The sequence below is a fragment of the Rhinopithecus bieti genome, unplaced genomic scaffold, assembly GCF_001698545.2.
Source record: "Rhinopithecus bieti isolate Rb0 unplaced genomic scaffold, ASM169854v2 scaffold_11488, whole genome shotgun sequence".
Lineage (NCBI taxonomy): Eukaryota > Metazoa > Chordata > Mammalia > Primates > Cercopithecidae > Rhinopithecus > Rhinopithecus bieti.
The window spans coordinates 1,490,955-1,507,142 of record NW_016806879.1 but is presented as its reverse complement, the minus strand read 5'-3'; the positions used below and the strand labels follow the sequence as shown (position 1 = coordinate 1,507,142).

The 16,188-nt window shown below is 45.2% G+C and overlaps 1 protein-coding gene across 11 annotated transcripts in view; it reads right to left on the bottom strand.

The window, feature by feature from the left end:
* Positions 1 to 2,965: 2,965 nt before the first annotated feature.
* The window catches only part of CPSF7 (cleavage and polyadenylation specific factor 7), a 28,388-nt gene continuing 15,165 nt past the window's right edge, over positions 2,966 to 16,188 (bottom strand). For 10 of the 11 annotated variants that reach the window (XM_017878444.1, XM_017878448.1, XM_017878450.1 and 7 more), the window contains 3 exons: positions 13,081 to 13,249; positions 12,251 to 12,418; positions 2,966 to 5,027 (listed from right to left, as the gene is read on the bottom strand). In XM_017878444.1, the coding sequence (XP_017733933.1) occupies positions 12,256 to 12,418; positions 13,081 to 13,249 (332 nt within the window). In that variant the 3' untranslated portion in view covers positions 2,966 to 5,027; positions 12,251 to 12,255. The remainder of the gene's footprint in view (positions 5,028 to 12,250; positions 12,419 to 13,080; positions 13,250 to 16,188) is intronic. The other variant, XR_001886773.1, reaches the window with a different exon arrangement.

The following is a 16,188-nucleotide window of genomic DNA, read 5'->3' as shown; positions in this document are numbered from 1 at the left end:
GAGTTTCGCTCTTGTCACCCAGGCTGGAGTGCAATGGTGCGATCTCGGCTCACTGCAGCCTCCACCTCCCAGGTTCAAGCAATTCTCCTGCCTGAGCCTTCCAAGTAGCTGGGATTACAGGTGCCCGCTACCACGCCCAGCTAATTTTTGTATTTTCAGTAGATGTGTGTGGGGTTTCACCACATTGACCAGGCTGGTCTCAAACTCCTGACCTCAGGTGATCCACCCGCCTCGGCCTCCCAAAGTGCTGGGATTACGGGCGTGAGCCACTGTGCCCAGCAGTGGCCATGTTTTTTAATTCCAAGAAGCCATGAGGAGCCAAGACAGAATCCACTTCAGAAAACCTTGAGGCTCTTCTCTCTGCTTTCAGATGAATCCTAGATTATCTGCTCTTACTCAAAGTAAAATGTAACTTTCAGCATTCTATGCTGTTTTTTTTTTTTTTTTTTTTTTTGAGACGGAGTCTCGCTCTGTCGCCCAGGCTGGAGTGCAGTGGCCGGATCTCAGCTCACTGCAAGCTCCGCCTCCCAGGTTTATGCCATTCTCCTGCCTCAGCCTCCCGAGTAGCTGGGACTACAGGCACCAGCCACCTCGCCCGGCTAGCTTTTGTATTTTTTTTAGTAGAGACGGGGTTTCACCGTGTTAGCCAGGATGGTCTCGAACTCCTGACCTCGTGATCCGCCCGTCTCGGCCTCCCAAAGTGCTGGGATTACAGGCTTGAGCCACCGCGCCCGGCCTCTATGCTGGTTTTTAACTCTTACTATGATCAGGCTCATTCTCATCCTGAGGGGCTCTGCTGTCCAAAGCACTGATGCTTTTTCTTGTTTCCTACCCCTTCTGTGCCCTTGCCTCCCAGCTGCCCTTGGGGACTATCCAAAAACCAGAGTAGATAGGTCTAATCAACCATGAAACAATAACAAAACCTTCAATAGGAACTGCCCTGATAATCACAAATCCCACTAATACCCGTTTTCTGCTACTTTTTCCGTTTTGAAGAAGTCACTGGTATCAAACTGGAAGAGAGCCCATTCTGTATGGCCTATTTAATTTAGAGGTTCACTGGTTAAGCTCACCCCCACAGCAATATAAATGATTGGAAGGCTCAATTGGAAGTTTAAGGGCACCTTATAAAATCCATTAGAATTTAAAGACCTATCTTAGAGATGAACCAAGTCTAACCCCAGACTTTGCAGGCTTAGAGGTGAGAAGTGACGTAACCAGCACCACACATCTGGTTATTAACAGGTAGAACTAGAACTCTTGCCTTAGGAGTCTGTCTGGATCAAGGAAATTCCATTTCCTCATACTTGAGGATGAGGATGATGGTTGAAAATGAGGCTGTGATTAGGAATAGGAAGTCCTCTCATTCACTGGGTGGTTATGTGGAGGTTTAGGACATTGTGCTTCCTGTGGGTTGCTTGATAAATGTTCATTTTTTCCTGATGCTTGATGGAACCACCTGTGTAGATGCAGTTAGTCACATGATTAAGACATACAACAGAAATGTCTTATTTCTGGTGCAGTGGAGGCAGTGGAGGACAGGAATCAGTGTAGCTAGTCTTTGAGATTTATCGTGGCCAGAGGCTGTGCTCACTAGAGTCAAGGGAAGCGCTTTACAGTCCACAAAGAACTGGAGGTACCAACATTCTGGGACAGTGGCAAGAACTGAGCAAAGCAACAGGCCCTGGTCATAAACTGGCAGAGGCCTGCTCAGCTACTCACACTCATGGCTAGAACCAGCAAGTGACTGCAGTGGTCTGGCCCAGTTTAGGAGGCATTTACAACACAGATTCAGAGTCTGGCTCCATACCATGGCAGCAGCTTGTAGAGACTACTACTCATCCAGTGCCTGGCAGTGTTATTTCATTCATATAATGATCCTATGAGGCAGAAGGAAATTAATCAGATGTTAAGTCATGTGTCCAAGGGCATTCAGCTTAGAAACTGAATTGGGATTTGAACCTAGAGTAACCATAAAGTCCTTCCTTTTCTACACCACCATGATACCTCCTAGATGAAGCTCAGTTTTGCCTCTAAGCTACCAGTCCTCACAATTTAGTTTGCAAGTCATCTGGGGCATAAAAACCAGACGCCTAGACCTTAACTAGAGATTGCTACAGCATAGGAACAGGTGTCTTAGCAAGCATGACGTACAACTAAGATGTGGGTTACCATGGAACCCAATTTGAAAGTAATAGTTTACATTCTGAGGTATTCCAACTACTTTTTTTTCCTCCTTTAAGTTTCACATCTTGATAGCCCCTCTATGTCTCTAGGTCTCTTCTCCTAAAGCTTGTTTTTACACTGATCTTGCCATTCCTGATACCAATACACATTATCATCTGGTCTGTGGCTCACTTTATCATTGAACCCTCCTTCACCTGGCTTTTTAAAGCCAAAAGCTTTTCTGGAGCCCAAGATCACCCACACTATATACTTCCTCATATTCAGGTAGTTTATAAAACATTCACATTTGTTATCTGTTTCTTAAAACATTCATGTGCAGAAGGCAGAACAGCTATTATTTTCATTTTGTAGGTGAAAAAGACCAGGGTTACACTGCTTGTCCATATTTACAGGTGGTGAACTAGGCACTACCAGTCAGGTCTTCTAACTCCTATCAAAAGATTCTTCCCTTCCTGAACTTGACATTGGAATTTAACTGTACAAGGTAGAACATTTGCTCTGAAAATAAGTCTTAGGAATCTTGAAGGGTAAAGGATAATAACTTGGAAGTTTCACCAGCTTAAACGTTTAGATGGCCAAGGAAAAAAGCTAAACCTTAAGGGATGCCTCCAAAGGTTTGCATTAGAGGTCTCAGGAGGCTTTCCACAGTCAACTAAAGCCATGTATCACTGCCTGACATGCAATCCTGGCTAAGAACTTGGCATTTCACGGTATTCGTGTGTCTATATCAGCCCATGCCCGTACCCCAGACACCTCAACAAATCTATTCAATGCAGAATCCATAAAACAGCTCACACCCCATTTATTATTTAAAAATATTTTGTTACAAAAGGAAAAAAATACAATGCAGTATAAAAGATTGACAGCGTCATCAAGTTTATTACACAATTTTCAACCTATCAGAAAGACAAACAAATCACCGACAACAGGGGACGGGACCTTGGCCTTTTGAGGGATGGGTGTTTTTTTTCCTTTTGCTATCAGGAAATAAAACTAAAATTGTGTCATTGAGAGTAAAACAAAAAAATGGGGAGAAAAAAATTCTCCGGGCAAACGGCATTTCTGGTATTCTATATATATTTTTCCTTAAACTGTCACCTTGTTTTTCTCTACATTTTAAAAGACACCCGGAGTTGCTCTCAATAAGCACATCACTTAACACTTGGCCAGTTGGGTGGGGTGCCATGTTCTGAAGTGGAGGTGGGGATGGGGTTGGGAGACAGGGGAAAAAAAGCTCCAACCTGTAGCCTCTGTCCCAAGAGAATGTGCCTCTCCAACCCTGCGGGGGACTCCCTCAGTGACTGAGGGCTATATGAGAAACGTGCTGGGAACAGAGGAAGGGTTTAGTCCAATTCAGTCTCTCTCCTCTGACCCAGAAGGGTCTCTAGTGACCCTATGTCTCACATGCCAAGTCTCATCTCACATGCCACATCTCATGTTAGATGTCAGATGCCCTGTAGATGCATGCAGAAGTAGCATCACCCCATGGGTACCGCAGGACCTTGCTGCTGCCTCCTCCTTCAGCAGCAACCACATTACAATTTGGATGTTATGGAAAAGCAATTCCATTTGCCTGTAGAGAAAATGGCCCCCAGAATGCTGGTCCTTAGAACTCTTGAGCTGAGTTCATTCAAGTCGGGCTTTGTTTCTTCTGGCTCCTCATCTGAGGCAGGAAGTATCTCCAGGCAGAGTGAGAGGAGCTATTAAGTCAACAGTCAAAAGATGAAAAGACACCAAATTTGTGACTTTACCTGCCTACTAGTGCCAGGTTATCCCACAATAAGTAAAAGTATGTACCTGGGGGATGCAAGCCCATGCTTACATCAAACCTGAAAGAAGAAAAGCCTATGAAAGTAGGCCATATCCTGCCCAACTTGCTTCTTTCCCCATTCCTCCTGGTTACTTCACAAGGGTTCTTCATTGCTGAGGTCCCAATGTCCCCATCTCCCAATGGGCAGTACCTTCCTCTAAAACAAGGAAGTAGCCTTCTGGGGAAAGGGCTCCATGTGTTAAATGGAAAAGCCCCAGGGAAAGGGAACAACTAAGAGCTGGTTATTGCAAGAGGTACCCAAGCACTAAGCAGCAGAGGGTGGTAATTGGCTCTGCCAGGCTTCCCAGCAGAAAGCAACCTCATAGGCCTTCTCTGCTTAGGAGGGGCAAGTCCACTGAGAAGGCTTGGCAGCGCAGAGTTGAAAGAGTTCAGCCCTCTGGGAGGTCAAGGAAATAAACCGTCAATACGTGAGAGGGAAAGCAGGAACAGAAGTAGCTCTGCATAAGGTAATTTCTGTTCTCATGGTCCCTCCTCAAAGGGCTGGGAAGGTAAAGGAGTTAAACAAAGAAGTGGTACGTTAGCAAGGGGTTTGGACCCTCTTGGCCCCATTAAATCTAGTGCTGAGGGCAGGACCCTGGGCATATTTTGGCACACCCAGTCACTCTCCTAGATCCTGCATGGAGGATCTATTTTCTTTGGGAAGGAAGTCTTCCCATCAACCTCACCATTGAACTGCTCCCGGAGAATCAGAAACTCATACGTTTTCTTGGACAAAGCACCATTCTCTATGGAGACCAAGGGCCTGGACATGTTCTTTTCTTCCTGTCTGCCACCCCTCCCAATCACACGAAGTCTTTAGGTTCTTTCCCCTGGCAAACAGGAGCTGTGGGATTGGGAGGGCTGCCAAGCAGTCTTCAATCCTGTGGGGCAGAGGGTATTCCCTGGGTGTCTGGAGGGAGTTAGGGGTTTGGAGGAAAGGGAAGGGGGTGGGGCGGCCTCCGTCCTTTAGTCCTGATCAAGGTGAGGAGATGCAAGTCCATTAAAAAAACATTTGCTTCCAACCAGACTCCTGTAATGAGAACATCAGAAGAGAAGAAAGAAAACACAAGTTAGAGGTTACTTTCTGAATGACAGGGGCTTATATAAAACACACATTTTCTAACGCTGCAACGTAAGAAGTAGGGAATGCAGACAGAGAATGCAAGCCTGGGAAAACAAAGCAGCATTGTCTGACACTAGAAGTGGTGAGGAATGGTTGGAGGAGAAGCTACAGTGTGTACAGAGAAAAAAAGCAGTGACATCCACTATAAAGATTAGGTGAAAAAACAGAATGAAATGAGGTCTCTGAAAGTTTGACTGAAAAGGAGACTTTGGCTGCCAAAGTATGGAAACTGTGACACATTTCAAGAAAAGTTACTAAAAGGGAATAAGGTGAGTTTAAATATGGGTTCAGAAATCTATTCTGTGCAAGTCATAGCTTACCTTAAGGGGAAGGGGGAAAAATCTGGAAATGGGAGGTTTAGTGGTAAGGAAACAAGTATGTACACAACCAAATCCATTAATCCCCAAACATCCAAGAGGTTCTAGCAGGCAGGATGCACATACACAGGAAACTCTTAAATCCTTTTTTTTTTTTTTTTTCTTTTTAAAGGAGTCCTGGTTAAAAGTGCTTTTATGAGTATGTGTATGCACAAACACAGCCCCAGAGATTTTCCAAGATGTACTAAAACTCAAGAGATGTTTAAGTCTTTCCTCGCATGACAGCCATGGGTGAGGAACCAGGAAACATACTAATACTACGCAGGAGTCACGTGGCCAGGCCAGAACAGAAAGCAGAGCATGGAAGAAACCTAAATGCAGTTAAGAACTTTTACCCGGCCTGGCGCGGTGGCTCACACCTGTAATCCCAGCACTTTGGGAGGCCGAGACAGGCAGATCACAGGGTCAGGAGATTGAGGCCATCCTGACTAACATGGTGAAACCCATCTCTTACTAAAAATACAAAAAATTAGCCGGGCGTGGTGGTGGGCGCGTGTAGTCCCAGCTACTAGGGAGGCTGAGGCAGGAGAATGGCATGAACCCAGGAGGCGGAACTTGCAGTGAGCTGAGATCGCAACACTGCACTCCAGCCTGGGTGACAGAGTGAGACTCCATCTCAAAAAAAAAAAGAACTTTTACCCAAAAGTAAGGGTGTATTAAGCCACCTGTCACATGGCCACCCAACAAAGTTCCTAGTACACTCAGCCCCTGTTCCAATGCTGCAATATCCATCTGCGGGTGGTGGTATGGTCAGTCTGAGCATATAAAACATTATTAATAGTCAAAGGGAAAATGAGGAATTAGAATTTCTCCAAATGCCCAAACCGGCAACACAGCCTACACACAAATGTTTACCTTTTATATAACTACTTCTGTAAAGTGGTCTTATAAAACCTAGAAGAGACATCTACGTCCTCCCTGATCCTTCTACACACCGAAATGACACTATTTTCAGCTTGGGTCCTCAGAATCTATATGGCCTAAGCCTTCCTGGCCTGTCTAAACACCTATGCAGGCTGGTATTTGTCCCATTTTCTCTAAGGGAAAACTGAAGCCCTCAGTGCACTCAATTTCATACCATTAGGGCTTCTGAATCTTTGAATTAGATCCAAATTGAAGAGAAAGCTCAGTTTTCAATGGATAATGAGTATAGGAAAGAGGTGAGAATGACTATATTTCAAGTAGCATAATGTCCTAAAATAATGAGATAACTGACATAGTTGAGAACTACAAAAAGTTGAAGACACAGGTTGCAGAGGATAACTTGTACACCAAGAGAAGCAAGCCACAGCACTCAATTGTTAAATCTTCGTGGCTACATTTTGGTGCCAATGTTGGAATGCAGGCAGAAATCAGAGATTCCCTCACTGGGCCAATTAGCCTTCAGGCCCCAGAACTGGGTCCTATGCTGAGAAAAGATGGACAAAGAAGGCTACTGTTCTATTGCTGCCTCTAAACAAAATGTACCTTTCACTCTCAGGGAACACCTGTCATCATAGAATATAAATACGATTCATTTCTTTTTTTTTTTTGAGACGGAGTCTCGCTCTGTCACCCAGGCTGGAGTGCTGTGGCCGGATCTCAACTCACTGCAAGCTCCGCCTCCCGGGTTCACGCCATTCTCCTGCCTTAGCCTCCCGAGTAGCTGGGACTACAGGCGCCGCCACCTCGCCCGGCTAGTTTTTTGTAGTTTTAGTAGAGACGGGGTTTTACCATGTTAGCCAGGATGGTCTTGATCTCCTGACCTCGTGATCCACCTGTCTCGGCCTCCCAAAGTGCTGGGATTACAGGCTTGAGCCACCGCGCCCGGCACGATTCACTTCTAACTAAAAGGTTGCTATAAATGAGGACCATGTACCATCTTCCCAGCATGAAACTTCCTAAGCCATAACTTGGTCACTACAGATGGAATACAGTCCTTAGGGTGAGAATGTAAGAAACTGACATTCTTGGGGTGCCTGATTCAGTGCTTTCAGACTGTATTATTCAGATGAAATAACCACCATATCAAAGGGGTGACCAGGAAAAGTGGGGAAGTAGAAAACGTGCCTCAGAGTTAATTTTTCCCATCTTGTCATGGGCCTACACAAGTCAAATGACTGTTTTCTAGGCAATATTGTTACGGCATTTTCAAAGTTACCAAAAGAGAGTTATCCTCATAATGGGAGAAATAGTCTCGTCTTATTTTATTTTTATTACTATTATTTTTTGAGACAGGGTCTTGCTCTGTTGCCCAGGCTGGAGTGCAATGGCACAAACATGGCTCACTGCAGCCTCCATCTCCCAGGCTCAAGCGATCCTCCCGCCTCAGCCTCCCCAAGTAGCTGGGACTACAGGAGCACACCACCATGCCCAGCTAGTTTTGTATTTCTGGTAGAGACGAGTGTTTTGCCATGTTCCCCAGGCCGGTCCCTGAGCTCAAGTGATCTGCCCCTCTCGGCCTCCCAGTGTTGAAGTTACAGGAATAAGCCACTGTGCCTGGCCCCATTTTATAAGTGGAAGAAATAATGCAAAGTGTCAGCTAAAGACTCAGGTTGAGATGTTTAATTCTCAAACTACTGCTGGATCAGTGGATCTCGCTGGTAATTTCCCTGTCCTAGGGCTGTCAGGAGCAAAGCCATCAGGAATGGTGACATGCAGTCATGTTCTAACTGCTAAACTGAATGCAGCCCCAAAGACGACAGTTCATGCTCTGCACAGGTCAGTCATCACCTCCCTGGTCACTCTCATCCCACTCAGCTCTAAAAGACATACACTGTGGCCTACATGTGCTTTTCAATCCACAAGTAACACCAGCAACTGTGCAGACTCAAACAAGAAAAGGGAGTGAGGACTGGACCAAGACCTACTCCAATGCCTGCCCTCATGCCCACCTGAGACTGAGTTAGGCCAAAGTTGTTTGTGGTCTCCATCTACATTAGTGTCTGCTTTTCCAGAGGATACGTGGGCATCTCCCCAAACTCAACCTGTTGCAAAATCTAGAAAGAAGTACCTAGAACCCACAGCCTAACTGTTGATTCTACATGGGTTATCCTAGATTTCAATGATGTTAAGCACTCTAGGATTTTGTGGAATAAATGAGTGGCTAACAACAGAGAACAGAGACAAAAAATATTAGTAATTTTTCATCTTCCCACTTATTTGCCTCTTTTGGCAATTAAAGACAAAACAATTCCGGGCTATAAATGTTTTTAAGCTAATGGCCAAATAACAAGATAGAGGGCAGTAGCCAACCTAAAAGGAGTATTTTGGTTTTTAGCAGGTCATCACTAGGCACAATACTGCAAATTTTCCAACTATTTACATTCCGGCTATTGCTCATGAACTATAGGGGCTCACAGGTGGTGTGAGTTTCTTTCTCCTTCTTCATCCAGACATCACCATCCCAAAGACACCAAACAGAACTACTATTCTTTCCCCTCACCTTCCTTTTCAATTACCATTACTTTAGATCAAGCAGGCAAAAGATCAAGGACATCTTTTCTTCTTCTTTTTTTTTTTGGAGACAGAGTCTCACTCTGTCGCCCGGGCTGGAGTACAGTGGTGCGATCTCGGCTCACTGCAACCTCCACCTCCCGGGTTCACGCCATTCTCCTGCCTCAGCCTCCCGAGTAGCTGGGACTACACGCGCCCGCCACCACGCCCGGCTAATTTTCGTATTTTAGTAGAGACGGGGTTTCACCGTGTTAGCCAGGATGGTCTCGATCTCCTGACCTCGTGATCCGCCCACCTTGGCCTCCCAAAGTGCTGGGATTACAGGTGTGAGCCACTGCGCCCAGCCAAGGACATCTTCTTAATGTACTTGATGTGAGACAGAAAAATGGGAAGTCCTAGAGCCTTATAAATCTGCAACCACAAAATTGAGAAAGGACCCTGAAGTTACCTGGGTCACGCAGTAGCCTCCAGGAACTACAGATAGACCCCTAGCCAGTCTGGCCTATTTTAAAGATTTCCATAGAAGCAGAGTCAACACCTGCTCCTATATGCTTATATATTAGAAACAATCTTTCCAGAAGCTTTCCTTCAATTGGGATTGCTAAGCTGGTAGGATGCAACCTAAAGATGCAGCATCCCCTCTGACTCCCTACCAAGATGGAGCCTGTCTAAGAATGAAAGCAACAGAGAAAAGCAGAGCTGAGAGATGCAGATAAAGTCTGGATGACACAGCCAGAGCTCCTGGATCCAACTAATCTTAACTGAACTTCTCCATTACTTAACAGTTTTTCTCTCCAAACTTCCTGCTTTCATTTTGCTTCAAAAGAAAATTATAACCAGTCGCAGTGGCTTCATGCCCATAATTCCACAGCACATTGGGAGGCTGAGGCAGGAGGATCACTTGAGGCCAGGAGTTCAAGACCAGCCTGGGCAACAAAGCGAGACTCTACAAAAAATTTAAAAATTAGCCCTCAGGAGGCTGAGGCAGGAGGATCACCTGAGCCCAGGAGGTTGATGTTACAGAGCCATGATAGTGCCTCACAGAAGAGCACTCCAGCCTGGGTGACAGAGCAAGACTCTGTGTCTATTTAAAAAAACAAAACAAAAAACAGCCGGGCGTGGTGGCTCACGCCTGTAATCCCAGCACTTTGGGAGGCCGAGTCGGGTGGATCACGAAGTCAGGAGTTCAAGACCAGTCTGGCCAAGATGGTGAAACCCCATCTCTACTAAAAATACAAAAATCAGCCGGGGGTGGTGGTGGGTGCTTGTAATCCCAGCTACTTGGGAGGCCAAGGTAGAGAACTGCTTGAAACCAGGAGGCAGAGGTTGCAGTGAGCCGAGATTGCGCCACTGCACTCCAGCATGGGCAAAAGAGTGAGACTCTGTCTCAAAAACAAAACAAAACAAAACAAAAAACACAACAAAATAAACAACCTTGTCACTAAGTCTTTTCCAAAAGCAAAAAACCCTTCTGTTGAGGTTAATTATCCACCACAAAGCCCCTAAACCTATTAAAAGATAATTTTCAGATCAGCTTTCTCCGTCTCTGACTAAAGCATATTAATTTTCAAAATCGTTCTTACATCAAACAATTTTTTTTTTGTTTTTTTGTTGAGCACGGAGTCGGTCACGTGCTGTTGCCCGGCTGGAGTGCGAGTGGCTTATCTTCAGGGCTCGCACTGGCAGCTCCGCGTGCCTCGCCTCGGGTTCACGCGCAGTGTGCGCCTGCCTCAGCCATCCGGGAGTCCTAGCTGGGAACTACAGGCGCGCCCACCTCTGGCCCAGCCTTAGTTTTTCTCTGGTTCTATTTTTGGTACGTAGAGATCTCGCGGTGTTCACTGTTGCTGGCCGAGGAGATGGTCTCCGATCTCCCTGACCTCGGTGATCGCCGCGCGGCGCTTGCGCGACGCCCCTCCCAAAAAGTGCGCTGGGGCGATTACAGGCTCGGGTGACAACGTAACGGCGTCCGGCTCATTTTTTTTTCTTTTGTCTTCTCAAAGAGGATGGGGGCGTAGAGATGGGGTATCATCCGGGTGTGGTGGCTCACACCTGTAATCCCAGCACTTTGGGAGGTCAAGGTGGGCTGATCACGAAGTCAGGAGTTCAAGGCCAACCTGGCCAATATGGTGAAGTCCCGCCTCTACTAAAAATAGAAAAATCAGCAGGCGTGGTGAGGCGTACCTGTAGCCCCAGCTGCTGGGGAGGCTGAGGCAGAATGGCTTGAACCTGGGGAGCGGAGCTTGCAGTGAGCCGAGATCATGCCACTGCACTCCAACCTGGGCAGCAAAGTGAGGCTCCGTCTCAAAAAAAAAAAGAGATAGGGTCTCATTATGTTGCTCAGGCTGGTCTCAAACTCCTGCTTAAGTGATCCTCTAGTCTCTGCCTCCCAAATTACTGAAGTGCTGGGATTACAGGCATGAGGCACCCGCCTGCCCCTCCTCCCCACCTTTTTTGAGACAAGGTCTCACTGTCTGCTTAGTCTGGAGTGCAGTGGTGCAATCACAGATCACTGCAGCCTCAACCTCCTGGGCTTCAGCAACCCTCCCACCTCCACCTCCTAAGTAGCTGGGACCACGAAATGTGTACCACCACACTTGGCTAATTTTTGTATTTTTTGTAGAGACAGGGTCTCCCTATGTTGCCCAGGCTGGTCTCGAACTCCTGGGCTCAAACAATGCTCCTGTCTTGGCCTCCCAAAGTGCTGGGATCATAGGTGTGAGCCACTGTACTGAGCCTAATTCTTAAAATCATTAATGTTGCACCTTGAAAACTAAGTAGGCAATGGTGTTACTATTCTTAGTCAATTTTCCTAATTTTTTAAATTGAAAGTTCATAATAATAATGATAGCTATTAATTATTGAGAACTATGTGACAGGTACCATGAGTGCTAAATGGTCTGCATGGACTCTCACACTAAAACTTACGAAGTCGGCCGGGCGCGGCGGCTCAAGCCTGTAATCCCAGCACTTTGGGTTATTATCTTCATTTACAAATGAAGAAACTGTGGAACAGAAAGTAATATAACCAATTATTAGTGGAGGAACTGGGATTCAAATTGGTGCCTGAATGCAGACACCATGCTCTCACTCAGATACCAGGTAGTTAAGAAACAAGCAGAAATCTCAGAAAGAGCTGAATCTCAGAGAAAGATTCCCCATAAATGTGCAGAAAATCTGCCCTGCAATTCCAGTTATGTAAATCAGAAGTTCCCCCTACCCTTGCTGCATTTACTTTTGCTTTAAAGAGAGAGAACTCTTCACTATAAATCTTTTTTTAATAAAAGATCCCCCAGCAGCCAGGAATGGGGCTTCTCCCACCTTTCTCAGTGGTGCCGGTCCCGTTCTCTATCCCGGTGTCTCTCGTGCTCCCGGTTCCTTTCTTGGAAATAATCATCATGCCGATCTTCATTATGAAGCAGATCCCGGTGCCTCCTGCTGCTCTCCCGGGACCGGCTAGGTGACCTTTCCCGGGACCGATGTCTTTTCCTAATTAGAAAGATCCTTCAGCCTCACTCAGAAGGCCTACCACATTCTTTCCAAGAATGTGGTGTTTTGGTGTATTCTGATATTTGCCTAAACTACTCCTCTATTACTCTATCATAGGCCTACTGTCTGAGGATTTTACCTCTTTGAGGACTAGTCTTTTTTGAGAGGATGATTAACAGGTAAATTTATCTGTTGAGAACATAATTTATCAGGTGCAGTGCTAATAATTTTGTATGGATTATCTGACCTAATCTTTACAGCAAGTCTGTAAGATAAATACCATCACTGTCCGTTTTAAAAAATGAGAAAAATGAGGCTTGGAAAGTTAACTAACTTCCATATGCAAGAAGGTCATACAGATAGTTAGCAGCAGAACTGGGATTCCAATCCAAGCTTGTAGCACTCCAAAGCCCATGTTCTTAACAATACCTGTCTGTATTTTTTCCTACATGAGCCCACGCCTCACCTACCAGATTCCAGATGTTACAACACTTATTAATGAAAGTATCTGATTAGTTTCTTCCCCATAAAGACATGAAGGCTAAGGTCCAGACTTTTAGTCAGGTCTTTCCCAGATTCCCTGGGCTCCATTTGTCCATACTCCCTATCCTTGGAAGAGTGCTGCTTGGGGCTGGTAGGTGAGGACACAATCACCAACTCACCTGGAAGAGCTCCCACTGGCACCCACGCTGTAGGACTTGGCTTCGATGCCATGAAGACAGTCCTTAAGAGAGGAGATGAGGACACGGCAACGCTCATCATTGGCAACCCGGGACTGTTTGATAACCGCAATGGCTGTGAGCAGCGTCTCAATAGCGTCACTATAATCCCCTGAAAAAGGATGAATGAGAAAGGCCAAGAGTGAGGAAAGATGGTAAGCTAACTGGACCAAAAGGAGAACTCAGGAGGACAAAAACCAAGAGTAGCTAGCTGTCCTAAACAACCACGGTAAAAGAGACAAGGCAGATGTTGCAAGTGTAAAACTGGATGACACCTATATTCCAGCGGTTTAGAATCTGACAGATGTTGTCAGATGAACAAACTGACACACTGCTGTCCAGGGGCTATTTGACATCTATTAAAATAAACAATGTGCATATTTTTTGAGCCAGCAATTCTACTAAAAATTTTCTACTTCTGTTCACAAGTGTGTATGTTTAACAGTGTTTTAGTGTTGTTTGTTATATTATCTTCAATAGGGTCTGGCTATATAAAGGAACATTGGTTCTAGAGTATTACATAGTCGTTAAAAAGCAGCAGGTAAACCTGTATGTAAACAAAGTAATCCATGTAAAGCCATTAGCACAGTGCCAGGCACATAGTAAGGATCAGTAAATTTTATATGTTGATATAACAGGTGTCCAGAATATACTAACTGAAACAAGCAAATTTCAAAACCATATCCCATTTTTGTAAAAACAATAAAAATTATACATAAATTGTCATATGCACAAAAAAAATTCTGGAGGAATATATACTAAACTATAAAAGGTGGTCTTATTGGTGGGGTCCTTGTATAGAGCACTATTTTGGTTTTTTTTTTGAAACGGGTCTTGTTTTATCATCCAGGCTGAAGTGTAGTGGTATGATCATAGCTCACTGCATCCTTGAACTCCTGGGCTCAAGCCATCCTTCTGCATGCCACTTCACCTGGCTTATTTTCAATTTTTTTTTTTTTTTTTTTGAGACGGAGTCTCGCTCTGTCACCCAAGCTGGAGTGCTGTGGCTGGATCTCAGCTCACTGCAAACTCCGCCTCCTGGGTTCACGCCATTCTCCTGCCTCAGCCTCCCGAGTAGCTGGGACTACAGGTGCTGCCACCTCGCCCGGCTAGTTTTTTGTAGTTTTAGTAGAGACGCGGTTTCACCATGTTAGCCAGGATGGTCTCGATCTCCTGACCTCGTGATCCGTCCGTCTCGGCCTCCCAAAGTGCTGGGATTACAGGCTTGAGCCACCGCGCCCGGCCTCAAATTTTTTTTGTAGAGATGGAGTCTCACTATGGTGACCAGGCTGGTCTCAAATTCCTGGCCTCAAGTGATCCTCCTGCCTGGGCCTCCTGAAGTGCTGGGATTACAGGTATGAGCCACTGTACCTCACAAGACTTTCTAAACAATGTGTATTTCTACAAATTATTTTTAACCTACAATCAGATGTATACGTGTATATATATGTTATTTACATAAAACACGTACGTGTAATATATTTATACATTAAAAAAATTATGGCTGGATGCGGTGACTCACACTTGTAATCCCAGCACTTCGGGAGGCTGAGGTGGGCAGATCACTTGAGGCCAGAGGTCAAGACCAGCCTGGCCAACGTCGTGAAACCCGGTCTCTACTAACAATACAAAAACTAGCGAGGTGGTGTGGCATGCACCTGTAATGCCAGTTATTTGGGGGGCTGAGGCAGGAGAATTGCTTAAATCTGGGAGGGAGAGGTTGCAGTGAGTCGGGATCACACCACTACGCTACTCCAGCCTAGGCAACAGGGCCAGACTTCGTCTCAAAAAAAAAAAAAAAAAAAAAAAAAATTTACGCTGTCATAAAAAACTAGACCTTTCATTTCTCAACTCTGAGCAATGCCTGGCTCAGGGATAGTGGTCTTGGGGCGGGTACCTGCACTTTGCTTTTCCAAGCTAAGTCAAGAGCGTTAAGGACAGAAGTTAATACAAAGAAAATATGAATCCAGGCAGGGGTCCAGTGAAAATGAAGCCTGGCAGCTTCCTCTGTGCAAGGCAACAAGAATAGAAACTATGGAGAAACTGTCCAGTGGAGGCACAAGAATATGAAGACATCAGCTCCATCCTGGAAGGGAATTTTGCCTGTTTTTGTAGGCACCAAGTATTTGTGGTTTGAATGACTGGAATGAGAACAACAAAAAGGGAAGGAGGTCAAGATTCAGTTATTGATCATCTTAGTGTAACAGGGTTGATGAGGAAGAAGGAACAATGAGTACTTTCTTTATATTGCTCTGTGTATTTAACCCATTAATCCATGGGTATATATTACTTTCGAATTTAAAAAGAGTAATTTTTTTTTTATTTTTTGAGACACAGTTTCACTCTGTCGCCCAGGCTGAAGTGCAGTGGCACAATCTTGGCTCACCACAACCTCCACATCCTGGACTCAAGCAATTCTCAATCCTCGTGCCTCAGCCTCCCAAGTAGCTGGGACTACAGCGTGTGCCATCATGACTGGCTTATTTTTGTATTATTAGTACAGAAGGGCTTTTGCCATGTTGGCCAGGCTGGTCTCAAACTCCTGACCTCAAGTGATTCACCCGCCTTGGTCTCCCAAAGTGCTGGGATTACAGGCATGAGCCACTGCACCTGGCCTAAAAAGATTAATTTAGATGTCAATGTAGATTTTTCTGGTGGGAAAAAATGAAGGGAACATATATACTTTCTGTCTTTAACCTACTCTGTGGATTCAAGTTTGGCAAGATGATGCAAAGATGAAAACTGAGGGAAAGCAGATGGTAATATTTAGGACTAACTTATTTCTCAGGAGATCTGATAATCTACAGACATTTACATTCATGTAGGGAACTCGCAGGAAGGAAGTGAATACGGCTAATGTCATGATGTGAAAACTGGACCAGAACTCTGAAACTTCCTGTAGCCTCTTCTTTTAGAAACCAAAGATCTTATGCTCAGGGCTTTCAGATTCGTGGTTGCTGGTTCTTCCCACTTACTACTGAGAGCAGGGCAAAAGTTTGCTGTAAGGGCATAACATGCTTTAAGATGACTATCTATAGACTTGCCTCTTTT